The sequence below is a fragment of the Myotis myotis genome, unplaced genomic scaffold (assembly GCF_014108235.1).
Source record: "Myotis myotis isolate mMyoMyo1 unplaced genomic scaffold, mMyoMyo1.p scaffold_m19_p_9, whole genome shotgun sequence".
NCBI classification, from domain to species: domain Eukaryota; kingdom Metazoa; phylum Chordata; class Mammalia; order Chiroptera; family Vespertilionidae; genus Myotis; species Myotis myotis.
The window spans coordinates 30,426,837-30,453,044 of record NW_023416401.1 but is presented as its reverse complement, the minus strand read 5'-3'; the positions used below and the strand labels follow the sequence as shown (position 1 = coordinate 30,453,044).

The 26,208-nt window shown below is 41.2% G+C and overlaps 1 protein-coding gene across 15 annotated transcripts in view; it reads left to right on the top strand.

The window, feature by feature from the left end:
* The window catches only part of CEP192 (centrosomal protein 192), a 110,691-nt gene that overhangs the window by 83,826 nt on the left and 657 nt on the right, over positions 1-26,208 (top strand). For 5 of the 15 annotated variants that reach the window (XM_036321117.1, XM_036321113.1, XM_036321119.1 and 2 more), the window contains 12 exons: positions 249-358; positions 3,324-3,474; positions 7,534-7,709; positions 8,343-8,466; positions 9,993-10,098; positions 10,785-10,992; positions 14,377-14,456; positions 15,021-15,116; positions 17,755-17,874; positions 20,435-20,556; positions 23,166-23,295; positions 24,240-24,298. In XM_036321117.1, the coding sequence (XP_036177010.1) occupies positions 249-358; positions 3,324-3,474; positions 7,534-7,709; positions 8,343-8,466; positions 9,993-10,098; positions 10,785-10,992; positions 14,377-14,456; positions 15,021-15,116; positions 17,755-17,874; positions 20,435-20,556; positions 23,166-23,295; positions 24,240-24,298 (1,482 nt within the window). Of the gene's footprint in view, positions 1-248; positions 359-3,323; positions 3,475-7,533; positions 7,710-8,342; positions 8,467-9,992; positions 10,099-10,784; positions 10,993-14,376; positions 14,457-15,020; positions 15,117-17,754; positions 17,875-20,434; positions 20,557-23,165; positions 23,296-24,239; positions 24,299-26,208 lie in introns of those variants that run through there. The other 10 variants (XM_036321114.1, XR_004969787.1, XR_004969786.1 and 7 more) reach the window with 10 other exon arrangements.

Here is a 26,208-nt window from a genome sequence, read left to right as displayed (position 1 = left end):
TTTGTACTTTTACGTTAGGAGTTCTTGTTCTGATGTTAATATGTAACGGAAACTCATGGTTGTACTACTATAACTTTTAAGAGAACTTGCAAAACAGATTTTCTTTTAAAAAAATTACTCATTAGGATTTAAGACATGAGGTCTGTGTACTGATGTATCATGCAGTTAGTTGGATTTGCCAAACACACTGATAAAATAAGGTCACTTCATATGTAAGACCACTTTTGAATAAAAATCTCTCCTGGCAGAGCTCTGTTGCATAAACCAGGGATTCTAGAAGAGATACTTCCAGAGCATAGTGTGCTTCAGAACATTGATTTTGCTGAAACGTTTCAAGATGAGCTACTAGTAACTGAAGGTAAGAATTCCAACGTCTTAAATCTTTTGTGTTATTTGTAGTATTATCTAGATCCAGTGATGTAATGAGGAGGAAGAGTATTAGTTTGATTATGGTGTTAGGCTGAGTTTGAGCCACATTTCTTCTATATTACCTTGGACATATTACTTCACTGAGATTCAGTGTTCTCTGTAAAATGAGACTAATAATAGTATCTAACATCTCATCCATGTAGTGTATGTATTAGATGTCATTAATGTACTATTGCACCCATTCTGTGGGTAGACTTTGAAGCAGGAGGAGGAAAGTGGTTATTATTAAACTCAAATTAATTACTATTTAAGATTTAATGATTACAAACTTAGGCTCATTTTGCGATTTCTGTGCTTTTGTGCCTCCTGTACAATTTTGGATGATGTCATGGCAGCATCCAAAACAAGTGGTGAAGTGACTGTAACGTAGATGGTTAGGTCTGTTTGAAATAAACACCTGGAGGATTTAATGGTGTTTGTTACTGATACAAAAGATTTGTATTCATATATACGAATTGTGTAAAAATGTACAGATTTTCAGCACAATCCTACCTAATAAAAGAGTAATATGCAAATTAACCATCATTTCGCGATAAAGATGGCAGTGCCCAGAGCCAATAAGGAGGGAATATGCAAATTGACGTGACAAAGCGAGAGGTGGAAGGTGGCTCCGGGCTGGAGTGAAGGCAGAAAGGCAGCTCCGGGCCGGAGCGAAGACAGTGCCGGCTGCCAGGGGAAGGAAGGCCTATTCTTGCATGAATCTTGGTGCATTGGGACCCTAGTATTGTTTATAATAGCAAGAAGTTAGAAATAACATAGATGTCCAAGAGTGGTGGATTGTTTAATTATGCAATATAATATTTTGAAACTATAAAAACAATGATGTGATTCTGTATTAATGACATGGAAAGCTCTTATTGAGAAAATTTATTTTTAAAGTTTGCATAATAAGATCTCATTTTGGCATAAAAATAATTTAGTGTTTATATATAGCTATGTAGGTAAAATTGCAGGACTATACACACCAAAATATTAACAGTGGTTATGTTCTGGTGGGAGAATTTCAGTTGGTACTATCCTCCTCCATCCCCATTTTTGTTTTTTAAATGATGAACTATATATTGCTTCTGAAATATGAAATGATAAAAGAATGCTTATACTTGTGTAGAGGTGATGTACAGTAGTCTGTAATCTTTTCAGTAATTAGGAGTCTAGAACATCTATTCATAGGAAAGCTAGAAGTGGGGGTTAGAAATAATGAATAGATTTGAAGTGGACCATGTCAATATTGTGTTAAGGGGGCAGCGGATAGAATGAACCTTGGATTTGCAGTTAAAACTCAATTCAAGACCCGTCTCTGCCACTTCAGCTCCCCTAAGCTTCACCTTCCTTATTTCTTCCTCCTAAGAAAGATCCCAGTAAGAGAGTTAAACTGAACTGGGCAGTGTAGTTGGAACAGGAACATTTATTGCAACAACAGTGAAGACTGAAAGTAGGTAGTATTAAGTGAATCAGAGCTTGGCACAGTTTCATGATTCAGCAACATTTATTTCTTTGATTGAATGGACATGTATTTGAGAGTACAGGGTGCCAGTCTGTAGAGGTAAAAGATGCAGTGCTTGGCCTTTGTGGGCTTACAGGCTCGACGAAAGACAGATGATTAAGATGCAGGGTGAAAGTGCTATGCTAGAGTTGTGTTTAGGAATCTGGGAGAGCACACAGGAAGGGGTACCCCATATAGAGTGAGGTGACTCTTGAGGAATCTTGAAGAACCAGGGAGAGGGAACCTCATTTACAAAAATTCAACAAATGTGTAATATTAAGAGTTGTGTTTATAAACCAACCAAGAGATAAGTAACATGCCAAGATCACCCTTCTAAGATGGGGTTGAGTTGGGACTTAGGGGGGTCTTTGAAATGCCAGATTCTACCTCAAAGAATACTGGATTTCTTGAGATGGTATATTTATCATCAGGATGAAGAGAGAAAACAATCCACTTTGTTTTGTGTTAGCATAGTAAATCACGTATGAGAGTGCTGTAAGTGAATTTTGTATATGATTATTTTGAATAACATTTGTTTAAGCATATTATTACAAATATTTATAATCACATTTTTGTAAAATGTGTAATTAGTGACATTTTTACAGTTGATTTAAACTTTTATAGTCAGATATATTGGTTACTATAAATTTCAGTTTATACTTACTGTGTTCTTTTAAAATTTCCATTTAAAAATATAATTCTTAAAATCTAATTTATATGTAGATTATAAACACGTTATATAAAATTTCTTGTCTGTATAAATTCAGGTGGACTAGCCTAGAGATATTCAACTCCAGCACCATTTTATTAATCTATAATATTTAATGCTATTAATATTGCCTGGTTTCTAGATTTGCTTAAGTTAAATACTTGCAAGACTGCCACTTATAAATTGTGTGCTCTTAACCTCTTTGTGCTTCAGATTCCTCCTCATCTTTGATGTGGAGATAATGCCTTTCTCAACGAGTTGTGAAAACCAAGTAGGTTAATATACACAAAAGAAATAGAACAGTGTCTGGTCCACAGTTAGCTTTATATAAATGTTTATGCCACATATATCTTTTAAAATTCTTATTTTAACGATCACAACAATCCCTGAGATAGTTTGTTATTCCATATTGTACATGAGGAGACTAAAGCTTAGTCTTAGAGAGGTTAAGTTGCCAAAGGTTACAGAATTAATGATTGGCAAGGCTGTAGTTCAAATCTAAGGCCAGAGCCTGTGCTGCTAATCATTGATGCTGAGCTGCCTATATTTCATGCTCATCAATAGTATTAAAAATCAAGTTGTCACCTACTCCCAACCTAACAGAGTAATATTTTGTGGCTAGTAAATACATATATAAATTTACCTGGTGTTTGTAGTGTGGTTATGTGGATTCATATATTTCAAACATTATTTCTATTTCAGTTTATGATCTTCCCCAGTGGCCTAATGATGTTCAACTCTTTTATGGAAACATGCGTAAAATTATGCTTTCAGTAATTGGAGAATTCAGAGATTCCACTTCTAACAGAGAATTTCTTCAGTCTTCTTCCAAAGCTAACCTAGAATTTAAAAGGTAATACAAACAAAACATCTGTCACAACAGACTTCAAGATTACTTGATTCATAGTATAGCTGGTCTTTTCCCTGTACTTCATTTATTAATTTGTTTATTTGTCTCAAACGTTTATTTCCTCATTGTTTTTTTGGTTTCAGTTGAATAATTTCAAATTTATGGAAAAGTTAAAAAATCGTTCAGGGAATTCCCATATATTACCTTTGCTGAGATTCCCCAGTTGTTAACATTTAACACATTTACTTTATTGTTCTTTATGTATACATAACTTTTTTCTGAACCATTTAAGGATAAGTTGCAAGGATGATGACCAAGTAGCCCTAAGTTTCTTTATTTTATTTTATTTTTAATATCTTGTAGGGAAATACCTGGAGATGATGAATTATCTTAGTTCCTCATCAGACTTTTAGCACCTACTGATGATTGTTGCCTGAATCACGTATTACTATCTTACTTACCAAATAGTGATTTCCTCATTTCATTTTCCTACATTTATTAGTTGTTCTTTCACTATGAGGAAGAGATTTATTTTTCCCTCTTTAATGTACTTATTCACTAATATTAGGACAGACTCATGGGTTCAGTATTAATCCTTTACTGTCATTATTTGGTCTCTTAATTTGGCTTCTTGATCTTTTTGATGTGCCCACAGCATTCTTTGAGCACTTCCTTATTCGGTGGCACAACAGGATAGTCTAGGCCAGCCGTGGGCAAACTACGGCCCCGCGGGCCAGATCCGGCCCGTTTGAAATGAATAAAACTAAAAAAAAAAAAAAAGACCGTACCCTTTTATGTAATGATGTTTACTTTGAATTTATATTAGTTCACACAAACACTCCCTCCATGCTTTTGTTCCGGCCCTCCGGTCCAGTTTAAGAACCCATTGTGGCCCTCGAGTCAAAAAGTTTGCCCACCCCTGGTCTAGGCTCATCTTATACTTACCCTGTCCAAGCCCTAGAATAGCTGGGACTTCTTCTCTTAGAAGTCTTGGTTCCTTTTAGTAGAGAATGGAATTGAAACCAGGATATGGGTAGTTGGTGTGCTACTGCTTTTCAGATGTCACTACTTCTAGGCCTCCTCAGTAGACAGAGCTAGAAAACAAAAGCATCTTACACTAATAAAAGAGAAACATGCAAATTAACCATCACTCTGCTACACCCACAAGCCATGCCCACCAGCCAATCAGAAGCGAGTATGTAAATTAACCCAACTAAGATGGCGGTGACCAAGGAGCTGGAGCAAGCAGGAGGCTTGGGTTGCCCCTGGCGATGGAGGAAGCCAAGCTTCCCACCTGCGCTGGCCAGCCTGGGCTCCACTCAAGGCTACAAAGTTTCAATTATAGAAGATCAATAAATCCCAGATACCTGCTTCCAGCCCGCCGGGAGGCGGGGGGAAAAAAAGAAAGGAGAGGCTGGGAGCTTGGGTCGCCAGGGGGGCATGGCCAGCCTGAAAACAGCCATCAGCCCCTCACCCAGGCTGGCCAGGCACCCCAGTGGGACCCCACCACCCTGAAGGGGCTGGGGGCAGCCTGAAAATGACCCTCAGCCCCTCACCCAGGCTGGCCACACCCCTATGGGGTGAGGGTCCCCACTGGGGGGCTTGGCCAGCCTGCAAACAGCCATCAGCCCCTCACCCAGGCTGGCCAGGCACCCCAGTGGGGACCCCTGCCCTGAAGGGGGTGTGGCCAGCCTGAAAACGGCCATCAACCCCTCACCCAGGCTGGCCACACCCCCATGGGGTGAGGGTTTCCACTGGGGGGCTTGACCAGCCTGCAAACAGCCCTCAGCCCCTCACCCAGGCTGGCCAGGCACCCCAGCGGGTACCCCCACCCTGAAGGGGATGTGGCCAGCCTGAAAACGGCCCTCAGCCCTCACCCAGGCTGGCCAGGCACCCCAGCGGGACCCCCTGACCCTGAAGATGGTGTGGCCAGCCTGCAAACAGCCACCAGACCCTCACCCAGGCTGGCCATACCCCCATGGGGTGAGGGTTCCCGCTGGGAGGCTTTGCCAGCCTGCAAACAGCCATTAGCCCCTCACCCAGGCTGGCCAGGCACCCCAGTGGGACCCCCACCCTGATCCGGGACACCCTTCAGGGCAAACCAGCCGGCCCCCACCCATGCACCAGGCCTCTATCCTATATAATAAAAGGGTAATATGCAACTTGACCCTAACAGCAGAAAGACTGGGAATGACTGGTCACTCTGACACACACACTGACCACCTGGGGGCAGATGCTCAATGCAGGAGCTGCCCCTGGTGGTCAGTGCGCTCCCACATGGGGAGCTCTGCTCAGCCACAAGCCAGGCTGACAGCTGCCAGCACAGCGGTGGTGGCGGGAGCCTCTCCCATCTTCTCAGCAGCACTAAGGATGTCCGACTGCAGCTTAGGCCTGCTCCCTGCTGGCAAGTGGACATCCCCCGAGGGCTCCCGAGCTGCCAGAGGGATGTCTGACTGCCAGCTTAGGCCCTGTCCCCCCGGGGAGCAGGCCTAAGCCAGTAGGTGGACATCCCCCGAGGGGCCCCAGACTGTGAGAGGGCACAGGCTGGGCTGAGGGACCCCCTCCCCCCGAGTGCACAGATTTTTGTGCACCAGGCCTCTATATATAAACCCACATGTATCCATGTCTGTTAATATGTTAAAACTATGAGTATATACTGATACCTCCAATTCTAATCTAACAAAATACAGTGTATTTTTTCCTTTCTCTAATTGTATATTTTTTCTCCAACACTGAGAATCCTGGCCCTGTTAGCCTCAATATATTTACATTTTATTCAATCCTTCTGTTTTTAAATAATCTTCTCATCACATGGGCTGCCTCCTGGGCCGAGTGTTTGCCTGAGAGTTCCCTGCAAGTCCAAGTGCCACTAAGTTCACTGCTGACACACGCACTCACCTTCATCACGCGGTGCCTCTAGTTCAGCCAGCTTGCTTTCTTTCCCCTATACTTACAATGTTAATTTTCTTCTAAGATACTGAGTCAAAGAACGAATTAAATATAGTTACATATATGAAAAATTACCTTGAAAATCACTTATTACCTGGTACTGGTTCTTAGGAAGCTAAAAAGCCAAGAATAAACATTTTTATTTCTTAAAATTATTCCTGACATTTGGCAGGTGCCTCTGTTCCCTGGGGCCGTAGAGGCCTGCTTTGAAAAGGAGGGTGAGAGGGCAATGGGCAAGGGTAAAGCGGATTTCTCTGTGCTGAGTGTCGACGTAAAGATGTTCCACTGTTGCCCTGGCCGGTTTGGCTCAGTGCATAGAGTGTCAGCCTGCGGACTGAAAGGTCCCGGGTTCGATTCCGGCCAAGGGCACAGGCCCGGGTTGTGGGCTCGATCCCCAGTCAGGGGTGTGCAGGAGGCAGCCAGTCAATGATTCTCTCTCATCATTGATGTTTCTATCTCTCTCTCCCTCTCCTTTCTTCTCTGAAATCAATAAAATATATTTTTAAAAAGAAAAAGAAAGAAAAGAAAGATGTTCCGCTGTAGAGTAGGAGAATTTGGCTTCTGCACAGTTGAACTTCAGTTAATCCATGTGCTTTTGTGATCACAAAATTTATTTTGAATTACTTTTTTTGTAATCTAAGGCTGATTTGAAAACACTGCTTCAACACTTAGTTAAAAACTTGTTAAATTTTATTAGCATTTTTTACTGTGGAATTTTTCCCAAAAGACTTTCTTATTTTAAAGTGTTAGAGATACAGTTAGAGATACATTAAGAGTTTAATTTTTAGAAAAAAATTCTTAATATTGGTTAATTTTCTAGTAAATCCTTGTAAGAGACCTTAGATGGCATGCAGAAGTCAAAGCAGGAAAGAAATTAAATCATTGAGTAATCTTAGTAAAAATTAGTATAGTAGTATTTGACCTATTCTGTATTTTTTATACATTACTTTAAGTATACGCAATATGAAGGATCTTAATTCCCTGAAAAATACACAGTATGTAACGCACTTTGAGTTTTATCTAAATGTTTTGAAATTTATGCAGAATTAATATAAAAACGTGACATGATCTGGCTTTTTATCACTTTTGATTTTTATTTCTTTTTTTCTGTAGTGAATCTGACAGTCTTGGGAAACATGGTGGCAATGTTTCTTTGGATGTTTTACCAGTTAAAGGTCCTCAAAGTTCTCCACTTTCACAAGTTGTTCACCCACCTCAAGAGAAATCATCCTCTGAAGAAATGTGGACTGTCCACCCTGAACACTTGATTTTGGTAGCCCCTTCTATGTGTGAGTATGTCAGCGACAACATGACAGGAATGCCCTCTGAAACCCTGCTGTGCTTACTTTGCACCCCTGGCTCATCTAGGATATATGCGTGGACTTTATGCACATGTAGCCAGTGGCTTTCATAGGTCTTCCTCTCACCTACTAGAGACCCAGCTCAGACTTGACCACATCATCCTGACAAAGGCCGTGGCCCTCAGTCCAAGTTCCCATTTCCCCGTATGGCAGAGCCACTTAGGACCCATCTTTCTTCCACCACATCTTCTGCCCCAAGGAAATCATTTGGCACTTGGCCTCTTTTAGCCTTAACATTGATATAGTTGGTAAAGTAGGAACAAATCTGGTACCTATGTATGTGCCCAAGATAAGAGCAAGTGGTGGTAACAGTTTCCAGATTTCCTTTTCTCTCTCCCTTTGTTCAGTATTTGAACTTTGTTCAGTATCTTTGTCGTTTCCAAGAGTAAACAGATGGCCTTGCTTCAACAGGAATTTGAAATTCCTGTAACTGGGCAATTGAGAAAGCACAATAAGCTGGTTTACTAGTGGACTTATTTAGGATTTATTTTTACTGTTTATAAACTGGGTCTTATTCATTAATGCTAAATGAAAGTAACATTTATTTATCTGATATAATAGGTGACCTGGCAAAAACTGGACGTTTCCAGATTTTAAATAATTCTGTTAGGTTACTGAAATTTGAACTGTACTGGCCGGCACATTGCCTTACGGTCACACCACAACATGGATTTATTGAGCCAGAGTAAGTATGCTGTCTCTTTTCTCTGGGTATGTTATTCATATGCTGGCGTGGTAATCTTTTAAGGATCAAATAATCCGCTGTTTTAATTTATTAGTAGAATTTTGCCATGTGCTGACTCTGTACAGTGTGCCATGTGTAGTTCTGTGGGACTTACAGTGAGTTCAAGACTCATGCTACTTAGTGCAATAAAGATCATGCCTGTAGCCAAATATGGTATACAGCCTAAAGGTCAAGAAAGACGTGAGAGGTAGGAAAGGAAGATGTGAGAATGTTTTCTGGCATATTACTCTGGCTACAAAATTACAAAGCAACAGATACAGTTAGGGCTATGATGAGGGGTGATGGTCTCTAAGCCCAGATGTTCTGCCTTTCATTACCTTGGATTTCACTCACTTATTCTGCTGGTTTTGTCTGAAGGGCATTTTATAGACAAAGCTTTTTCTGACTTAATATGTCTGACCCACAAACCTACCTTGCCATTTTCTGCAAAGACTATTCTGAGATAGAAGGAAGTCTTTGAGGGCCTAATGTTGATAAGCAGCTACCCTCTATTTGCAGCTTAATTATTGATAGGAGAAGGTAAAGCCTATCACAGCTCCGTAGCTTTTTAGGGACCGTGTTTGGGTCAGCACAGAACCTTCACACCTGATAGTTGCTTCATATTTAGCAATAGCAACTTTGCGGAACAACAACATGAAGTTTATTTACTTTGCAAAATGTTGGAGTATGCATTTACTTGACTAAGACCTGAGGTGAGGTATGGTCAGGGACACTCCAGAGAAATATTCCTGGGACCAAAGCAGCCAACTAAACATTTACTAATTAATAGTTGAAAATTTAGAGAAATGAGGACAGGTTGTTCACAAACAACTTTTTCCACTGTCCCAGGTGTTTAGCTATTAGCAGTGGAAATAATCTTTCTCTGCCATTTTTGACCTGTACCAAAGTAGCTTTTGTCACTGGGGATTTGTTTGAGTCACAGATCTGGCTGTATTGTCCATATTTGTTCTTTGACATCCCATAGCTCTTGAAGAGAAAAATGAACACAGAAAGTTTTAGTAATGGGGGGTGGGGAGGGGAGAAACAATCTGTTTTCATTCCTTTTTTGTCTTCTCCCTTCCAGTTTTCTCCCCACCTACATTACATTTCCTTTGTACTGTGACAGTATCATTCTTTATTCGCAAGTGGCTTAGAGCTTTGTCGTATTGGTTTTTTGCTGTAGGTATGTTCTTTTCTCTAGATATTTTAATTTTGAATTGCTTTTCAAATGGTATTTCTACGGTATGGTCTGTTTTCATGGGAGTTTGCCTTTAGGTTCAGGGTTTCATGCTACTTAACTTTTGTTAGTCACAGAGTTGGAGCTGATGCAAAATCAGATGTGCATGGGAGCTCACCTCTGTTATCTGCTCTTTCTAAGCAATAAGGAAATAGTTGGTTATTGATAGGATAGTATTTATAACTCTTGTTGTTCTTGCTATTAAAGTGTAGGATATTCTTGGTTTTCATTATGACATTCTTTTCTTAAGGAGTAAGCTACAGATTCTTGTGAGCCCTAATTCCTCCTCATCCACAAAACAATCAATGTTCCCATGGAGTGGTTTGATCTATATTCACTGTGACAATGGACAGAAGGTACTTGTTAACGTTTTTTGTGTGTGGTTTTTTTTTTTGAGCAACATTTCTCTTAACTTGTGTTGTATCTTAAGTGTTGTAATTCTTATTAGCACTTACATTTCAGAAGTGATATGAAGGTGTCTGCTCTTTCAGCCCAACTAGATTTATTCAAATAGAGTGTTTAGTGCAGAGATTTTCCATTAGTGATCTGAATGATTTCCCTGGGTGGGGGCAGGAATGGAGAGTGGGGCCTAAAAGCCATTATTAGTTTATAAAATTTGCTTTGAAAAATGGGGAGTGCAGGGACAGGGGATAAATTCAAAGATTTATTTTGATCTGAATAAATTTTAATTTATAAATTCATCAAGTATTTCGTATGGCACTACTTTTCTCTACCATGACTTAAAAATAAGAGTTGTTTCTTTAAAAGTTGCAGCTATCGCCCTGGCCAGTTTGGCTCAGTGGATAGAGCGTCGGCCTGTGGACTCAAGGGTCCCAGGTTCGATTCCAGTCAAGGGCATGTACCTTGTTGCGGGCACATCCCAGTGGGGAGTGTGCAGGACGCAGCTGATCGATGTTTCTCTCTCATCGATGTTTCTAACTATCCCTCTCCCTTCCTCTCTGTAAAAATTCAATAAAAAATATATATGTTTAAAAAGTTGCAGCTACATTTGTATCTTATCCCTTTATTTGGCTCATTTCAGAAAATTGTGAAAGTTCAAATTCGAGAAGACCTGACTCAAGCAGAACTTCTCACTCGTTTGGCCTCCAACCCATTGGGAATCCCTTTTCCAGTTACTGAGCCTTTAACTAGACATCTTGTAAAACCAATGACAAAGCCACGTTCCACAAAAGTTGAGTTAAGAAATAAGACTGTTACTTTTCCTACAACAGAACCTGGTGAAACTTCAGGTATGGTATCACAAGATTATTTAATTCAAATGTCTACTGACATATTGAGTGCGTGTAGTATTCTTAGTTAACCATATGTTAGTGATAGGTACAAAATTTTACCCCCTTCAGGACAAAATCACGTAATTATTGGAAATCATTTCAATGATGAGATGGATTTGGGGGAGCTTAAAAATCGTAACTATAAGGCATTTAATAAATCTGTGTATTCCAAGAGTCTTACATTGCTGGAGAAAACTACATGCTGACTTTATTTGATTTTATATGGTCAGAACCATCCTTTTCCAACTCTCACTAGATTTTTGACTAGAATCCTATATAGTACAAGCCTAATATGCTAATTGTCCGGTTGTCTGTTCAACCAATCAAAACATAATATGTTAATGATATACTAAGGCTGCCCAACTGTTCGCTATGACGTGCACTGATCACCAGGGGTCAGACGCCCTGACTGGTAGGATAGCTTGCTGCTGGGGTCTGGCCGATTGGGACTGAGTGAGAAAGGCTGGACACGCCCTGGAGCCCTCCTGTGGTCCCTCCCCAGCTGGCCAACCTCCTGTTTCCCTCTCCGGCCCTGATCGTGCACTGGTGGGGTCCCTCAGCCTGGCCTGTGCCCTCTCACAGTCCGGGACCCCTTGGGGGATGTCGGAGAGCCGGTTTCAGCCCAATCCCACAGGCCAGGCTGAGGGACCCCCATGGTGCACAAATTCATGCACTGGGTCTCTAGTTGCAAATAAGTTAGCTGAAGAAGAGAGGAAAGTGGGTAGAGCCTTGCTCTGTCACTGATGTCACTTTGAGAGTCAGTGTGTGTGTGTGTCTGTGCCTCTCTCTCTCTCTCTTTCTCCAGTTTGAAGGACTAGGATTATGTGTGGAACCTATTAGAAAGAATTTGGGACCGTCTGTCACTTAGCTCCTGGTCTCTTCGTGGATTTTGCCTTCCACTTAAGCTCAGTTTCCTACTTTCAGTCCCCTCTTAGATTTGGCCATATTTTCTCTCTTAGTTTCAAGCTTGTCACTGCCTGAACATCACGCTCCTGTCTTTCCAGCTCACTTACTCTAGGAATTACAGCAGTTCTTTGACCTCATTCAGACCTCCAGGCTACTGATCCTACTGCCTTTCCACTCTCCATCACCCTGCTCACATCCCGCTTCTCTGATAACCCTCCTTGAATTCTGTGGTCTATCATTGTAATTACTGCTTCACATTCTTAACTTCCTTGTGCCCCTCTCCCCCCACATTCCTGTCTGGCAAAATCCTACCCATGTTAAAACCAGTTGTTTACCTACTCCGTGTTCATACCTTAGCAGCAGAACATTGCTGGAGAAAATGACATGCTGACTGATTCATGAGCTCAACTCTCAGATCAACAACACTAGGCTCTTTCCCAGCCCTCCTTAGTATGTGTCCTTCACATCTCTAACAGTATTTAACAGCTCCTTTCTTTTTTTAAAAAAATATTTTTATTGATTTCAGAGATGAAGGGAGAGAGCGATAGAAACATCAATGATGAGAGAATCATTGATCGGCTGCCTCTCGCACGTCCCACAGTGGGGATTGAGCCTGTAACCCAGGCATGCGCCCCACTGGGAATTGAACCCTGACCTCCTGGTTCATAAGTTGACCCTCAACCACTGAGCCACGCCAGCCGGGCAACAGCTCCTTTCTTAAAGATCCTACTCCCGCTATCCTCCCCTATTCCTGCTCTCACTCTAACTCTTGACTTTGCCTCACAGATCATTGAAAATATAGAAGCCATGAGGCTAAATGAAAAGCTTCTGTTTCCATCACAGATGAACCCTTTTGCTTGGAATCTAGGTCCATATCTGTTCCTGCCGCCTCAGGGACTTCCTTCAGCTCCATCTCTCCTGTGTCATCAGTTTTCTCCTCTTTGTTGACAAATTTCCATTAGCACACAATGCGCTCTACTTGCACCTATTTAAGAAGTGCTCTCTGCAGCCTCGTGCAGCTGCCTGCTTCCTCAGCACCCTTTCCTAAAGGAATGATGATGTTCCCGCCTTCACTTCCTCAGGTGGTTTAGATGCGCTACCACCGTGTCCTGAACCCACTCCTGTCCAGGTCAAATCCAGGGTCTCTGCCATGTGACTGTTAATTTGACCTCTCAGTACTGTCAACCTCTCTTTCCTCCGTGGAATACTTCCTCCTTAGAAGCTCTCTTGGTTTGTCCCTGCCTCGCACACACTTTCTCAGGTTCCACTGCTGACAACTCTTCCTGGACCTGCCTGTGCCCCCTTTCTTCTCCGCGCTCCCTGTGCCCCAGGTGTACACACCAGGCACCTACTCAGCTTCTGCATGTGAGCCTCTCACAAAAACAGCTCTTGTTTCACCCACGAAACCTACTTCTGCTTCAACCTACTCATGTCTCAGTAATGGCACCACTCTCTGCTCATTTTGCTGAGCCAGATTCCTGGAAGTTGTTTTCTTTTCTTTTTAAATATATTTTTTATTGATTTCAGAGAGAAAGGGAGAGAGGATAGAAATATCAATGATGAGTCCTGACCAGTTTGGCTCAGTGGATAGAGGGTCGGCCTGCGGACTGAGGGGTCCTGGGTTTGGTTCCGGTCAAGGGCATGTATCTTGGTTTTGGGTACATCCCCGGTGGGAGGTGTGCAGGAGGCAGCTGATTGATGTTTCTCTCTCATCAATGTTTCAAACTCTCTATCTCTCCCTTCCTCTCTGTAAAAAATCAATAAAATATATTTTTTAAAAAAGAAATATCAATGATGAGAGAGAATTATTGATTGCCTGCCTCCTGCAAGCCCCACACTGGGAATTGAGTCCACAACCCGGGCATGTGCCCTGACGGGGAATTGAACTGTGACCTCCTGATTCATAGGTTGACTCTCAATCTCTGAGCCATGCCGGCTGGGTGGAAGCTGCTATCCTTTCCTTTCCTTCCCTCCCTCCTATCCAGTCCATGAGCTAGTCCTTTACAGTCTGTCTTCAAAATAAATCCCGTATCTGCTCACTGCTTTTCCTCTCGTTGCTGCAGTTCAAGTTACTCATGCATCATCTCAACCGCATGCTGCAGTGACAGCTGACCAGGGCTCCTTCTTTCACTCTGACCCCTTGCCGTCTCTCCTCCACTGCAGCCAGTCATTTCTTAATCATGGAAATCACTTTATTGCTCTCTTGCTTAAAATTAAGCCGTTCAGTAGCTTGGCATTGCACTTTGATTAAATCCAAGGTAAGATACTGTCAAACATGATTTTGTTAGAAAGTACTGCAGTTCCTGTAGGGCTTCGCTAGGGATCTAATGATTACATTTTTCTCTGTGATGAGGCAGTCATAGTAATTATCACAATAATCTGCTTATTTACTTACCTCTCCAAGAGACTGAGTTGTTGTACATGTGTTCCTTTTAGAAAATTACCTGGAACTTCAGAATTATGGTAACACAGAAGTGAAGTGGTATCTGTCATCTTTAGCTCCACCTTATGTCAAGGTCAGTAGTCATTGCTGCTGTTATACTTGTTTTACTGTTTGAACTTTAGGGAGGGTGTTTCAAAGGTTGAATTATGAATATAGGTTGAGATTATTGGCTTTCTGTTCCTAATTCATTTACTTGATTTTCTCTACAGGTTGGGCTAATTAATACCTGCCCCTGTCTTTTTTGCAAGGTGGTTTTGAGAATCAAATTAGAGAATGTATGTGAAAAATGTACTTGCTCCATTTAATGCTATCTCCCACAGCTCTGATTTTTATCTGAAATAACTTTAGTATGAAAATAAGAAATTTTGTTATAGAATGGAACAGAGTGTGTGTGCTCGTGCACGCACACTTTTCTCTCCCAGGTTCTGCGTACCATTGTGTGTTTGCCACCAGTGGGAGCTAGTGCAGGAGGCAGAATTTAATGCTCTTTGCCACTGAGTGTTAGCCTACTGTATACTGCAAGTAATCTCTGCCAGTGGGCCATGCTGGAATTGAGTGTTGTCGTGTGTGTTGTTTAGAACACCGTGGCCTTTCTTATATTTTTTTTCATGTGCTTGTTTAAATGATTACTTTGTAGGCAGTCGATGAAAGTGGAGATGTTTTTAGAGCTACTTATGCAGCATTCAGATGTTCTCCTATTTCGGGAATAATGGAAAGCCATGGCACCCAAAAGGTGAGTGTTGACATGGTTTTACAGCCAGCTAGTGTTGGCTGGGAGTGTCTTCTGTGTTTCCAGCAGAGCCGTTTGCTTCACCTAGACCAGTGCTGCTCACAGCCAGGCCGCCACAGAAGAGGCTTACACAAGGTAGTGGATTGCTTCCTGCAGCAGAAAGTCTTGCTCCCTAACAGCAAAACAAAATGCCATGCTTGGTCGTGGGATTGATGTACATTCTGATATAAGCACTTCATATGGCTGCAGGCTGCTAGTACTTAGAACCTACTTCAAGTAGCGCTAATCTAGACAATAGCTTCGTGGTGATGGCTACACAGTTCTGGAGATACACTAAAAACCTGTTGAAACCAGAGAATTGTATGGTATGTGGATTTGTATCTCAGTAAAACTGTAAAAAAAGAAAAATGAGGGTACAGAATTAGATTGTCTCCCAGGAATTTTCACACAATACTTAACATAGAAATGTAACCTCCGTGATTTTTGTTGTGTTCATACTGTATATCCTGGCCCAGAGCAACACATATCATCTTGTCAGATCACATTTGTCAATGAATTTTAGGTCTGGCTTCTTAATTTAAGGTGGGGCCAGGGGAACAAGGCACATCATTCTGGGACCATTTATGGAAGCATTACCAAATAGCACAATTATTGGTATATATAATAGTGTTCCAGAAGAGGGAAAAATTAATTACAACCTAATTCTTAAAAGATGCACCAATAGCCGAAACCGGTTTGGCTCAGTGGATAGAGCGTCGGCCTGCGGACTGAGGGGTCCCAGGTTCGATTCCGGTCAAGGGCATGTGCCTGGGTTGCGGGCACATCCCCAGTGGGGGATGTGCTGGAGGCAGCTGATCGATGTTTCTCTCTCATCGATGTTTCTGACTCTCTATCTCTCTCCCTTCCTCTCTGTAAAAAATCAATAAAATATATTTAAAAAAAAAAAAAAAAAAGATGCACCAATAATTTTTTGAAGCATCAGACACTTTTTGAGCTAATGAATGTTAAAGTGCCCATTATGTTCCCACTGTGTGACATGCAATAATATTAGGTTTTCTCTATTTTTTTGGTGTTGGAAGGAGGTGTAAGTAGGATTTGTCTAATTCATGGTACTGCCCCCCTGTAGTTCCTGATAGTTTGTATATTTTCATCATTTAGGACATGGTTGTCTTCTTTCTTAATTTTCTAAATGTCCAAAGCATCTTTAGCAGATGCTTTAGTGAGCATCTTTAACAGTATAACTCACTAATCTTGACCTCATTTCGATCAGTATTCTGCCTTTGCCTCCATGCTCTCAGGCTTGCTGGCCGCATTGTCACTTATGTTCTATAGTGACAGAAATTAGGTCACGTAAGTGTTTTAATGTTAAGTTCAGACTCAAATACTGATTCATTGTCAACCTGACTAGTAGTCAGTATTTTTCACACTGAATTCTTTGATAAAGTTCATTGTTAATGCTGGTAAACTTTATAAAACACCATTTTAAAATATTACAACTTTCTCATTATTGAGCTTTTTTATTGATTGTATGCATACAGTTCGTATCTATAACTTTGAGTTGTACGGTCAGTGTAAATGGTCGACGGATGTTCTGAAGTTAATCATAAGAAAAGCTGCTAGTGTGTAGCATAGTGGTGCTTGTCTTTTCTACCTCCTGTTATGCACCTACCTTTCCTTTGCATTTTCTGTGTCCTTTCATTCCTCTCCAGCCAGTGACTGTGTGCTGGGCTTAGCCCTTTACCACTAGGCCAGCAGCGGGTATAAGCATTGCAGTGAACACAGTATGTGTCTGGAATTAGATGTACATCTCTAGAATTTTTTCTCTTTAAAAGGTATTTATTGATCACATACACAATAAAGAAAACCTTATATAGCATAAGCATACACTGTGTGCAGCAATAATTCCCAGGGCCTGGCCCATGCTTAGTGGTATGGTAGACAATAATTTAGCAATAAATACTGCACAGGGCAGGGTGGACACCAAGGCCAGCCCCAGCAAGATCCCGCCCCACTTGTACCTCCAACAACCCCCACCTAGGGAGACCCCTGGGCATCTCCAGCTCCCCCTGGCTTCAGCATTAGGCAGGGCAGGCAGGGTCTGCTCAACTCTGCTTGGACACACTGGGCAGCCCTTGTCCTGCTGCCCTAACATGCCAGGAAAAGACTTTCTCTATCCCCTTGCATTTAGTTAAAGGCTTTGGGACTAGCAGATTGAGGGCCTGGGAAAAAGGACGGGTCACAATGTTACTGGCAGGGTCACTCCTCATAGTTCATTAGGGACACCCATGTACCAAGGCTGCTGCCCCAGAATGGGTGGAAATGTATGCAGGTGGCCCAATAGGTACAGCACATGCCCAGGACTCACATAGAATTTTTGATGACTTTTTTTTTTAATTAAGAAAATTTTCATTTTTAGGAATATGTTACATAAAGCCTTAAAGAAAAATATATTTTGGATCTGGTACAGTAACAAGCCTACTGAAAGCACAATTGTTCAAATTCTTTTTTAATTAGGGGAAAAACTAGCCAATGCAAGTTTTTTCCCTTTAATTTTTCATGCCAACACTTTGAGTTGGTAATTTAACTACATGTGTGTAAGGTTCAGTGTCTAAACTTCTCTCCTGGATGTATTGTTTTATAGGTCTCTGTTACATTTTTGCCCAGAGATAAAGGGAATTATGCCCAATTTTGGGATGTTGAATGTCACCCCCTGACAGAGCCTCACATGAAACATACCTTGAGATTTCAACTTTCTGGACAAGTGAGTATTACACTAAATTTAATTAAATTGTGTGTGTATATTGAAAATATAAGTGAAACTGATATGAAAAACTGGCCTGGAAATGCAGAATATTTTCCTGATATTATTCTAATTTCATTAATTCTGCTATATAGCCTTATCTTAGTTTTTTCATTTATCTTTATTTTATTTTTTTTAATTAATAAATCTTTATTGTTCACATTATTACCGATGTTCCTCTTTTTTCCCCCATAGCTCCCCTCCACCTGGTTCCCACCCCACCCCATGCCCTTACCCCCTGCCACTGTCCTCATACATAGGTGTAAGATTTTTGTCCAATCTCTTCCCACACCCCCCACACCCCCTTCCCCCAAGAATTGTCAGTCCACTCCCTTTCTATGCCCCTGCTTCTATTATATTCACCAGTTTATTCTGACTTAATTTTTAGGTTCACTTGTTGATAGGTATTTATTTGTTGTCACTTTGTTGTTCATAATTTTTATCTTTACCTTTTTCTTCTTCTTCCTCTTCTTAAAGAATATCCTTCAGCATTTCATATAATCCTGGTTTGGTGGTGATGAACTAACTCCTTTAGCTTTTTCTTGTCTGTGAAGCTCTTTATCTGACCTTCAATTCTACATGATAGCTTTGCTGGGTAGAGTAATCTTGGTTGTAGGTTCTTGCTGTTCATCACTTTGAATATTTCTTGCCACTCCCTTCTGGCCTGCATGGTTTCTGTTGAGAAATCAGCTGACAGTCATATGGGTACTCCCTTGTAGGTAACTAACTGTTTTTCTCTTGCTGCTTTTAAGATTCTCTCTTTGTCTTTAGCCCTTGGCATTTTAATTATGATGTGTCTTGGTGTGGTCCTCTTTGGATTCCTCTTGTTTGGGGTTCTCTGCGCTTCCTGGACTTGTAAGTCTATTTCTTTCACCAGGTAGGGGAAATTTTCTGTCATGATTTCTTCTAATAGGCTTTCATTATCTTGCTCTCTTCTTCTGGCACCCCGATAATTCAGATGTTGGTAAATTTGAAGTTGTCCCAGAGGCTCCTTACACTATCTTCATATTTTTAGATTCTTTTTTCGTTTTGCTTTTCCGGATGGGTGTTTTTTGCTTCTTCATATTTCAAATCTTTGACTTGATTCTTGTGATCCTGTTAGTCTGCTGTTGGATCTCTGTATATTATTTTTAATTTCAGTCTGTGTATGTTTAATTTCTGACTGGTTCTTTTCCATTTTTTTGGCATTCTCATTAAGATCCTTGAAGGTCTCACTAAGTTCCTCGGAGGTTTGTAGAAGATTCTTGAGTAACCTTATAACTGTGGTTTTGAACTCTATGTCCTCCATTAGTTTGCTTTCCTCCATTTCTTTCATTTGCAACATGTTTCTTTGTCTCTGCATTTTTGGCTGACTGCGAGGACCCGCTGTGTCTACAGTGGAAGAACTGCTGTGCTGGAGACACCTTTATGGGGCAGGACTTGCTTCAGTGGGGCTTTGGTGCTCACTGAGTCTGCTTCTTGAGTGTGTCCCTTATGGATGTGAGGAGTTGAAATCTGGTATCTGACCAGGGGTACCCTGGCTCCTGGATCTCCAAGTCAACCACTGTGTGAGTCCACCCAGCAGGAGCTACAGCAATATTAGCAGATTTCTCCTCTTTGTTTGGGATTTGGAAGTTTTGGAGCTCTCTGACCCAGCTGCAGTTTGTTCGATTAGGCTGCAAAAGCGCAGGTGATTCCTTTGCGCCGCTGAGCACAGCTTGGGTGGGGATGTAAATTGAGTGAGACGGGGTCTCAGAGAATCACCAGGGCGGAGCAAACAGCAATGGCTGTCGTCAGCCATCTCCGCGACTCCGTGCCTCTGCATCCCCGAGTCCCACGCCCCCACAGCAACAATGATCTCTGTGAGCAGCTCTGCGAGAAAGCTACCCTCACTTTCCAACCCACTGCAAAACAGTCCAGTTTCTCCCTGTAGGAGTCTGGGACCCCAGAATCTTGCCTTAAACGAGCTCAGTGCATTCGAGAGCTTGTATCCCCTTCCGATTGAAAAAAACCGCGCATCCAGGTGCAGCCCAGCCCGCCTCACGCGCGTCTTTGTACCTCTGTTCTTGGCACCTCTGCACCTCCTACCTAGTCTCAGTGTGCTTCTTTCCTTCTAGTTGTAGAACTTCCACTCGGCCAGCTTTCCCGTGGTTCTGGATGATAGCTGTTTTGTCTTATAGTTGTAGTTTCGATGTTGTTGTGGGGGGCAGCACGCACAGGTTTATACCTTATGCTGCCATCTTGGTTCCCAATCCTGTTCTCTCATTTATCTCTATTGATTGGCATGTTTGAAGTCTGGGTTTGACTTTATGAAATCTCTAGCTTGATTAGATAAGTGTGTGTGTGTGTGTGTGTGTGTGTGTGTGTAAGAATCTGAGCGGTGAAAAGTAAAGTATAGGGTTTTTGATGTAGGTACTTTTAAAATCTTAAGTCTCCTTTTTAAAAATTGTGAAGGAAATAGTAGAATTAAAAAACATGAATGTCCTTATATTTTCCTAGACTATTATTTCTTCTTCCAACCCTGTGCTTTATTTTTATACAGTGTGTCAAAGCAGAAAATGAGCCTGAAAATTCATGTGTTTCTACAAATACTCTTATTAAAATAGATAATGTAGTTAAGCCCCGAAGACAAGCTGTGTCAGAAGCTCCTGCTCCCATACCTGGGTATGTTGTTTTGTCATTCTTCCAAGTGTTCCCCGGTACTCTGTAGAGGTGTCATTAGACCCAGTAAAATGCTCAGTGACTTCACCTATGAGCTTACATGTGTTACTACCACTCCAATGGCGATAGAGACTATTTTTTGTCCAGTGGAAAGTTCTTTTGTGTCTCTTTGCAGTTAACTTCCACCCTCACCCCAAGGTTTGTCCTGTTCTAATCTATTGCCATAGGTTAGTTGGTTGAATTTCATGTACATATGCACTCTTTATCTGGCTTCTTTCACTTAACATACATTTCTGGGGGATTCGTTTGTGTTGTTGTGTATATCTGTAGTTTGGTCCTTTTTGTTTAGTATTCCATTGTATGAACATGTCATAATTTATTTATTCATTTTCCTGTTGACATTTGGGTGGCTCCTAATTTGGGGCCATTATGAATGAAGGTGCTGTGAACATCATTGTATGTGTCTTTTGTGGACATATTTTTCATTTTGGTGGAGGTAAAAGTATCTAAGAATAGAATTGCTGGGTCATATAATAAACATATATTTAACATTAAAATAAACTGCCAAATAGTTTTCCTAAAGTGGTTGTACCATTTTACATTCCAAAAGAGATTTTAAAAAATCTATGAAAGTAGATTCTTAAAAACTTTTAAGGATGTATATTTTATACCAGCAGCTTACACAACTTGAATGATAATATTTAAGTATTTTACCTAATGAAAATGTTTCTAATAATCCTTAACTAATATTTAGGTCTAAGTTAGTTCTACAGGAAGATGCTTGTAGGAATATGATAAATACCTGCTAAATTTACTATAAATGCGGTTGTTTATTTCTAGTAGGAGTAAGTAATGCAATTTGTAAGAAATTAGAAACCTTTAAAGAATGTCTTCTTATCACAGTCTCTGTGCTATTTACTAGTTCGCTCATCTCACGCTTATTGACTGGGTGCTCACTGCATTCTGGGTGGTGGAGATAAGACAGAGCAGAACTGCCCTAGCTCTTGCCTCCTCAGATTTCACCTTCTGGAGGAGGAGCCACATCACAAATAATCACACTTAACAGGCTTGATTACAACCTGTGGAAAGGACTGGGAGGAAATAAATGGGAAACACGGGGACATAAATCTGAGAAGAACCTCCCTAAAATGGGACCTTTATGTTGAGAATGAGTGGAAATGTCCTGGGTGAAGAGGACTGTGTAAATGACCAGGTGGCGAGATTGTTGGCCCTGGAGGAACTAAAAGCAGCCCGCAGGCCTAGAGCACAGAGGAGGGGGTGCGGTATGAGTGAGGCTCCAGAGGGAGGTGGGCAGAGTGCATGCAGACCACACACGGCCTCATGTGTCTGGTGTTTATCTGGAATGCTGCTAGAAACCATTGAATGACATGGTGAGATTCAACTACTTACAGAAAAATCCTTTTGGCTGTAGTATGGACTGCTTTGAAGGAGGAAAGAATACAAGCAGTGAAACAAGTCAGAGGGTATTCTTACACAGTCCAGGGCTCAGATAGTGTCAAGGAAATTGATGAGATGTGGACACTTTTTAAGTATATAGGAAGGAAGTTTGAAGGACTCAGTGATGGATTAGACAAAGGCGTGAGAAGAAAGGGGGTCAAGGTCAGCTCCCAGATACTGTTCCCTAGCAGAAAATATCTGGAGGATTAAATTTGAGGAGAAAGGGCACAAGTTTATTCTGTATTTATGGAGTCTTCCTATATAATAAAAGGCTAATATACAAATTGTCCCCTAGACTGGGAGATCCTGACCAGGAGTTCAACCAGGAGTTTGACCAGGGGGCGGGGCCGGCCGGCCAACTGCCCGCGGCCCCTCCCCCAGGCCGGCCTGGCCGATTGGCCCTATTGGGGTGGGCAGGCCGGCTGGACCCACCCATGCACGAATTTGTGCACCGGGCCTCTAGTAAGAAGATAATTATGAGGTGATTGGATATGCTGCCCAGAGATTCCATCTGAGCTGAGAACCAAATCTGGGAGTCACATAGCTGTGAGGTCACTGGATCGCCTGAGATGGGATTGCCTAGTGAGAGTCCATGTGAGCAGTTCGGGATGTTCATGGCCACGCCTTGTGGGACCATGGCATTAGAGGGGAGGGAGTAGAGATGAGCTTGCACAGACTAACCAGGGGCCAGAGAAGTGAAAGTCAGTAGCGTGGAATCTGGAAGCCAAAGCAAGAGGAAGTCATTACCATCAGATGTTGCCGAGAGGCCAGAGCTTGTGTCGCACTTAGTCTGTGTTCTTGTAAAAATAAAGATTGTCAGTGGACTACACTGTGAGAAGTCAGTGAACTAGACCAGGGCCACCTTTTATAAGCTGGGTTTGAGCTAAGTGAAGAGCAAGACTTTAGTGAGAAAGAGGGTAAGAGGTGGTGCTGCCATCCTGTGTTTAATAGCAACTAATCCCAGTAGCTCTGTAAGAGTGCTTGCTGTCAGCATTTTATCTTTACACAACTTAGTTAAATGGCCATTACAAAACTACTTTCTAAGTGCGTTGTAGGGGAAAACACAAATTAAAGCACTACTCCATAATTTAGTATGTCTAAATTGTTTAAATAACTTGATTTTAAATTGGTGACTTTTAAACCTATTTCTAAAGCAGACACCTTGACTTGACTTACCGTGGAGTTTATGCCCCAGAAGATGTGTATCAGTTTCTACCGACTAGAGTTGGGGAATCAAGGTCTTTAAAAGTCAACTTGCGAAATAATTCTTTTATTACACATGCGGTAAGTTGGAAATACTATTGTGGGTTTTAGAAAAAGAAATTATCCAATTATTTGATAAACATTTTCCTGATAATTAAAAGTTTATGTTTTAGGTTATAGCTAAGTTGTAATAATGAGTTAATTTTTAAAAAAATATATATATTTTATTGATTCTTTTACAGAGAGGAAGGGAGAGGGACAGAGAGATTGAAACATCGACCAGCTGCCTCCTGCACACTCCCCACTGGGGATGTGCCCACAACCAAGGCACATGCCCCTGACTGGAATCGAACCTGCGACCTCTCAGTCCGCAGGCTGACGCTTCATCCACTGAGCCAAACCGGCCAGGGCTAATGAGTTAATTTTTAAAATGCCTTAATACCATATTTATAAAGAAACTCATAGAAAGTTCATGACCCTTTATCTGATAAAGTTTATCTGAAAATTAAGAAATTAGCACTGCTTTCATACTTTTAAAAAACTTTTTCTTTTCATCCTGTACCATCATAACAACATACTTCTGGATAACACTAAAGTAAATACATATTAAAATTCCCCTTTCTGCGTTTTTCTTTTTTTTTTCTTCTTTTTTTTGTTAATCCCCACCCAAGGATTTTTTTCCCATTGATTTTCAGAGAGAGTAGAAAGGAGAAAAAGAGAGAGAAACATCGTTGTGAGAGAGACACATGGATTGGTTGCCACCCACACACATCTCTTCCCAGGCCAGGGATCAAACCTGCAACCGGGTGCATGCATGCCCTTGACCGGGAATCGAATCCGTGACCCTTCAGTGTGCAGGCAGTGCTCTAACCATTTAACACACCGGCCAGGACTCTATTTATGTGTTTTTACGAGCATTTATTGTCTTACCTAATTTTGTGGCTCTACTTAAATTTGCAAATGTAAATTTATGTTCAAATATCTAACTTGCATAACTTCATAAAGTATTTCATATTAAATTGCAGCTGAAGTTTTTAAGTCCCAGAGAGCCTTTCTACGTCAAGCACTCAAAATATTCTTTGAGGTGAGTTTATCATAACTCAAACTGTTCTTACCTGGTGCAGGAATTTGTTGTCAGGACATCAAGATTTCTCATGGGAGTGAGGACTTGTGAGGCCTCCCTCTCTGGCAGCCCCTCATCTTCATCCCCAGCACCAGCGAGCAGTGAACACAGGGATCTTCTTAAATAAGAAAGGGCATGAGCCGCAGGGAAAGCACTTCATGGCTGACTCCTGGTGTGCTTCACCGTGTGGCTACCCAGACTTCACCTTGTGTTTTGGGCTTAACATATGGTTCCTTTTACCCGGTGTTGTGCCAGCCACTTACATACACACAACCTTAATTATCTTGTGAGTAACTTTAGAATGATTCCTGCTTGAAATATTATTTTTACTGTGCTGAGAATCAGCAATTTAAATTTTCACTAATTTGGACAAAAATTAGTATTCCAGATTAATTGGGAAAACTTTCATTATGGTATTTTTCAGTTGTCATTCTTCAAATACCCTATATTATTCTTAAATCAGGGCCTCATTTCCTAATTGTCGTTGCTAATTTTCTTTTTCTACATTTAAGTTGAAATCTCAAACTTGTTTGTCCCTGTTATTTAAGTTCTGTTGGACTTACCACTGAAGAGTAATTTTATCTTCATCTTTAATTATTATAAGGTCTTTCATTTTAGCATTAGGAGACTATTTAAAAAACATGTTTTGTTCTAAGAGAACTCGAACCACTCAGCAAACATTCTGGACTGTCTTTACTGAGTCCCTGAGACAGCAGTGCTGTACTCGGAGCTTACACATAGAGCTAGGAACTGCAAAGGGGTTGAACTTGGTGACGTATCATTTCCAGTGCTAGAAAATTTTAAGCTGTCGTACATTAGAACACTGCTTTTCTGTGCAGCTCTAGCTGCATAGTCATGTTAATAGCATCTAAAAGAACTTAGAAACATGGGAAAATATTTTTAATTGCAGTAAAATTGGAACAATTTACATACAATAGCATTTGAAATAGTATCATAACTTACATTTTGTTTGCTTTGAACATGTACTCTTTGAACATATTACTTTAGAATATTTCTAAATGTTTATGCTTTGAAGATAAATAAGGTACTTTTATACTTTATTAGTGACAGCTCCTTATTATTCTGAATACAAGTTTCCAGAAAGTTTTCATCCATATTAACTGTCATTATGGAACTTAGGATAAATATGTAATGTCACAAATTCCAGCATCAACTCTCATAGCAGCAGCTCAGTATAACTTTGATAAGAATAAGAAAAACTTGTGGCCCTAGCCGGTTTGGCTCAGTGGATAGAATGTCGGCCTGCAGACTGAAGGGTCCCAGGTTTGATTCCAGTCAAGGGCACATGCCCGTGTTGCTGGCTCAATCCCCAGTAGGGGGCGTGCAGGAGGCAGCCGATCAATGAGTCTCATCAGTGATGTTTCTATCTTTCTCTTCCTCTCCCTTCCTCTATGAAATCAATAAAAATATATTTTTATTTTTAAAATATATTTTATTGATTTTTTACAGAGAGGAAGGGAGAGAGAGAAAGAGAGCCAGAAACATCGATGAGAGAGAAACATCGATCAGCTGCCTCCTGCACACCTCCTACTGGGATTGTGCCTGCAACCAAGGTACATGCCCCTGACCGGAATCGAACCTGGGACCCTTCAGTCCGCAGGCCAACACTCTATCCACTAAGCCAAACTGGCTAGGGCTAAAAATATATTTTTAAAAAATCCCACGGACCTGTGTGTAAAGCACTAACTCTATGATCTGTTTAACCAAATGAGTAAACTGTAGCTTGTAGGGTGTTCTCATCCTTTCTTAGGTAGATAGGTACCTGCTTTTGCAGATGCAATAGGAAGCTCCAACACAATGGCCAGAACTTTAATTTCCTCTTTCCTACTTTTATTGGTTAGCCAGGAATA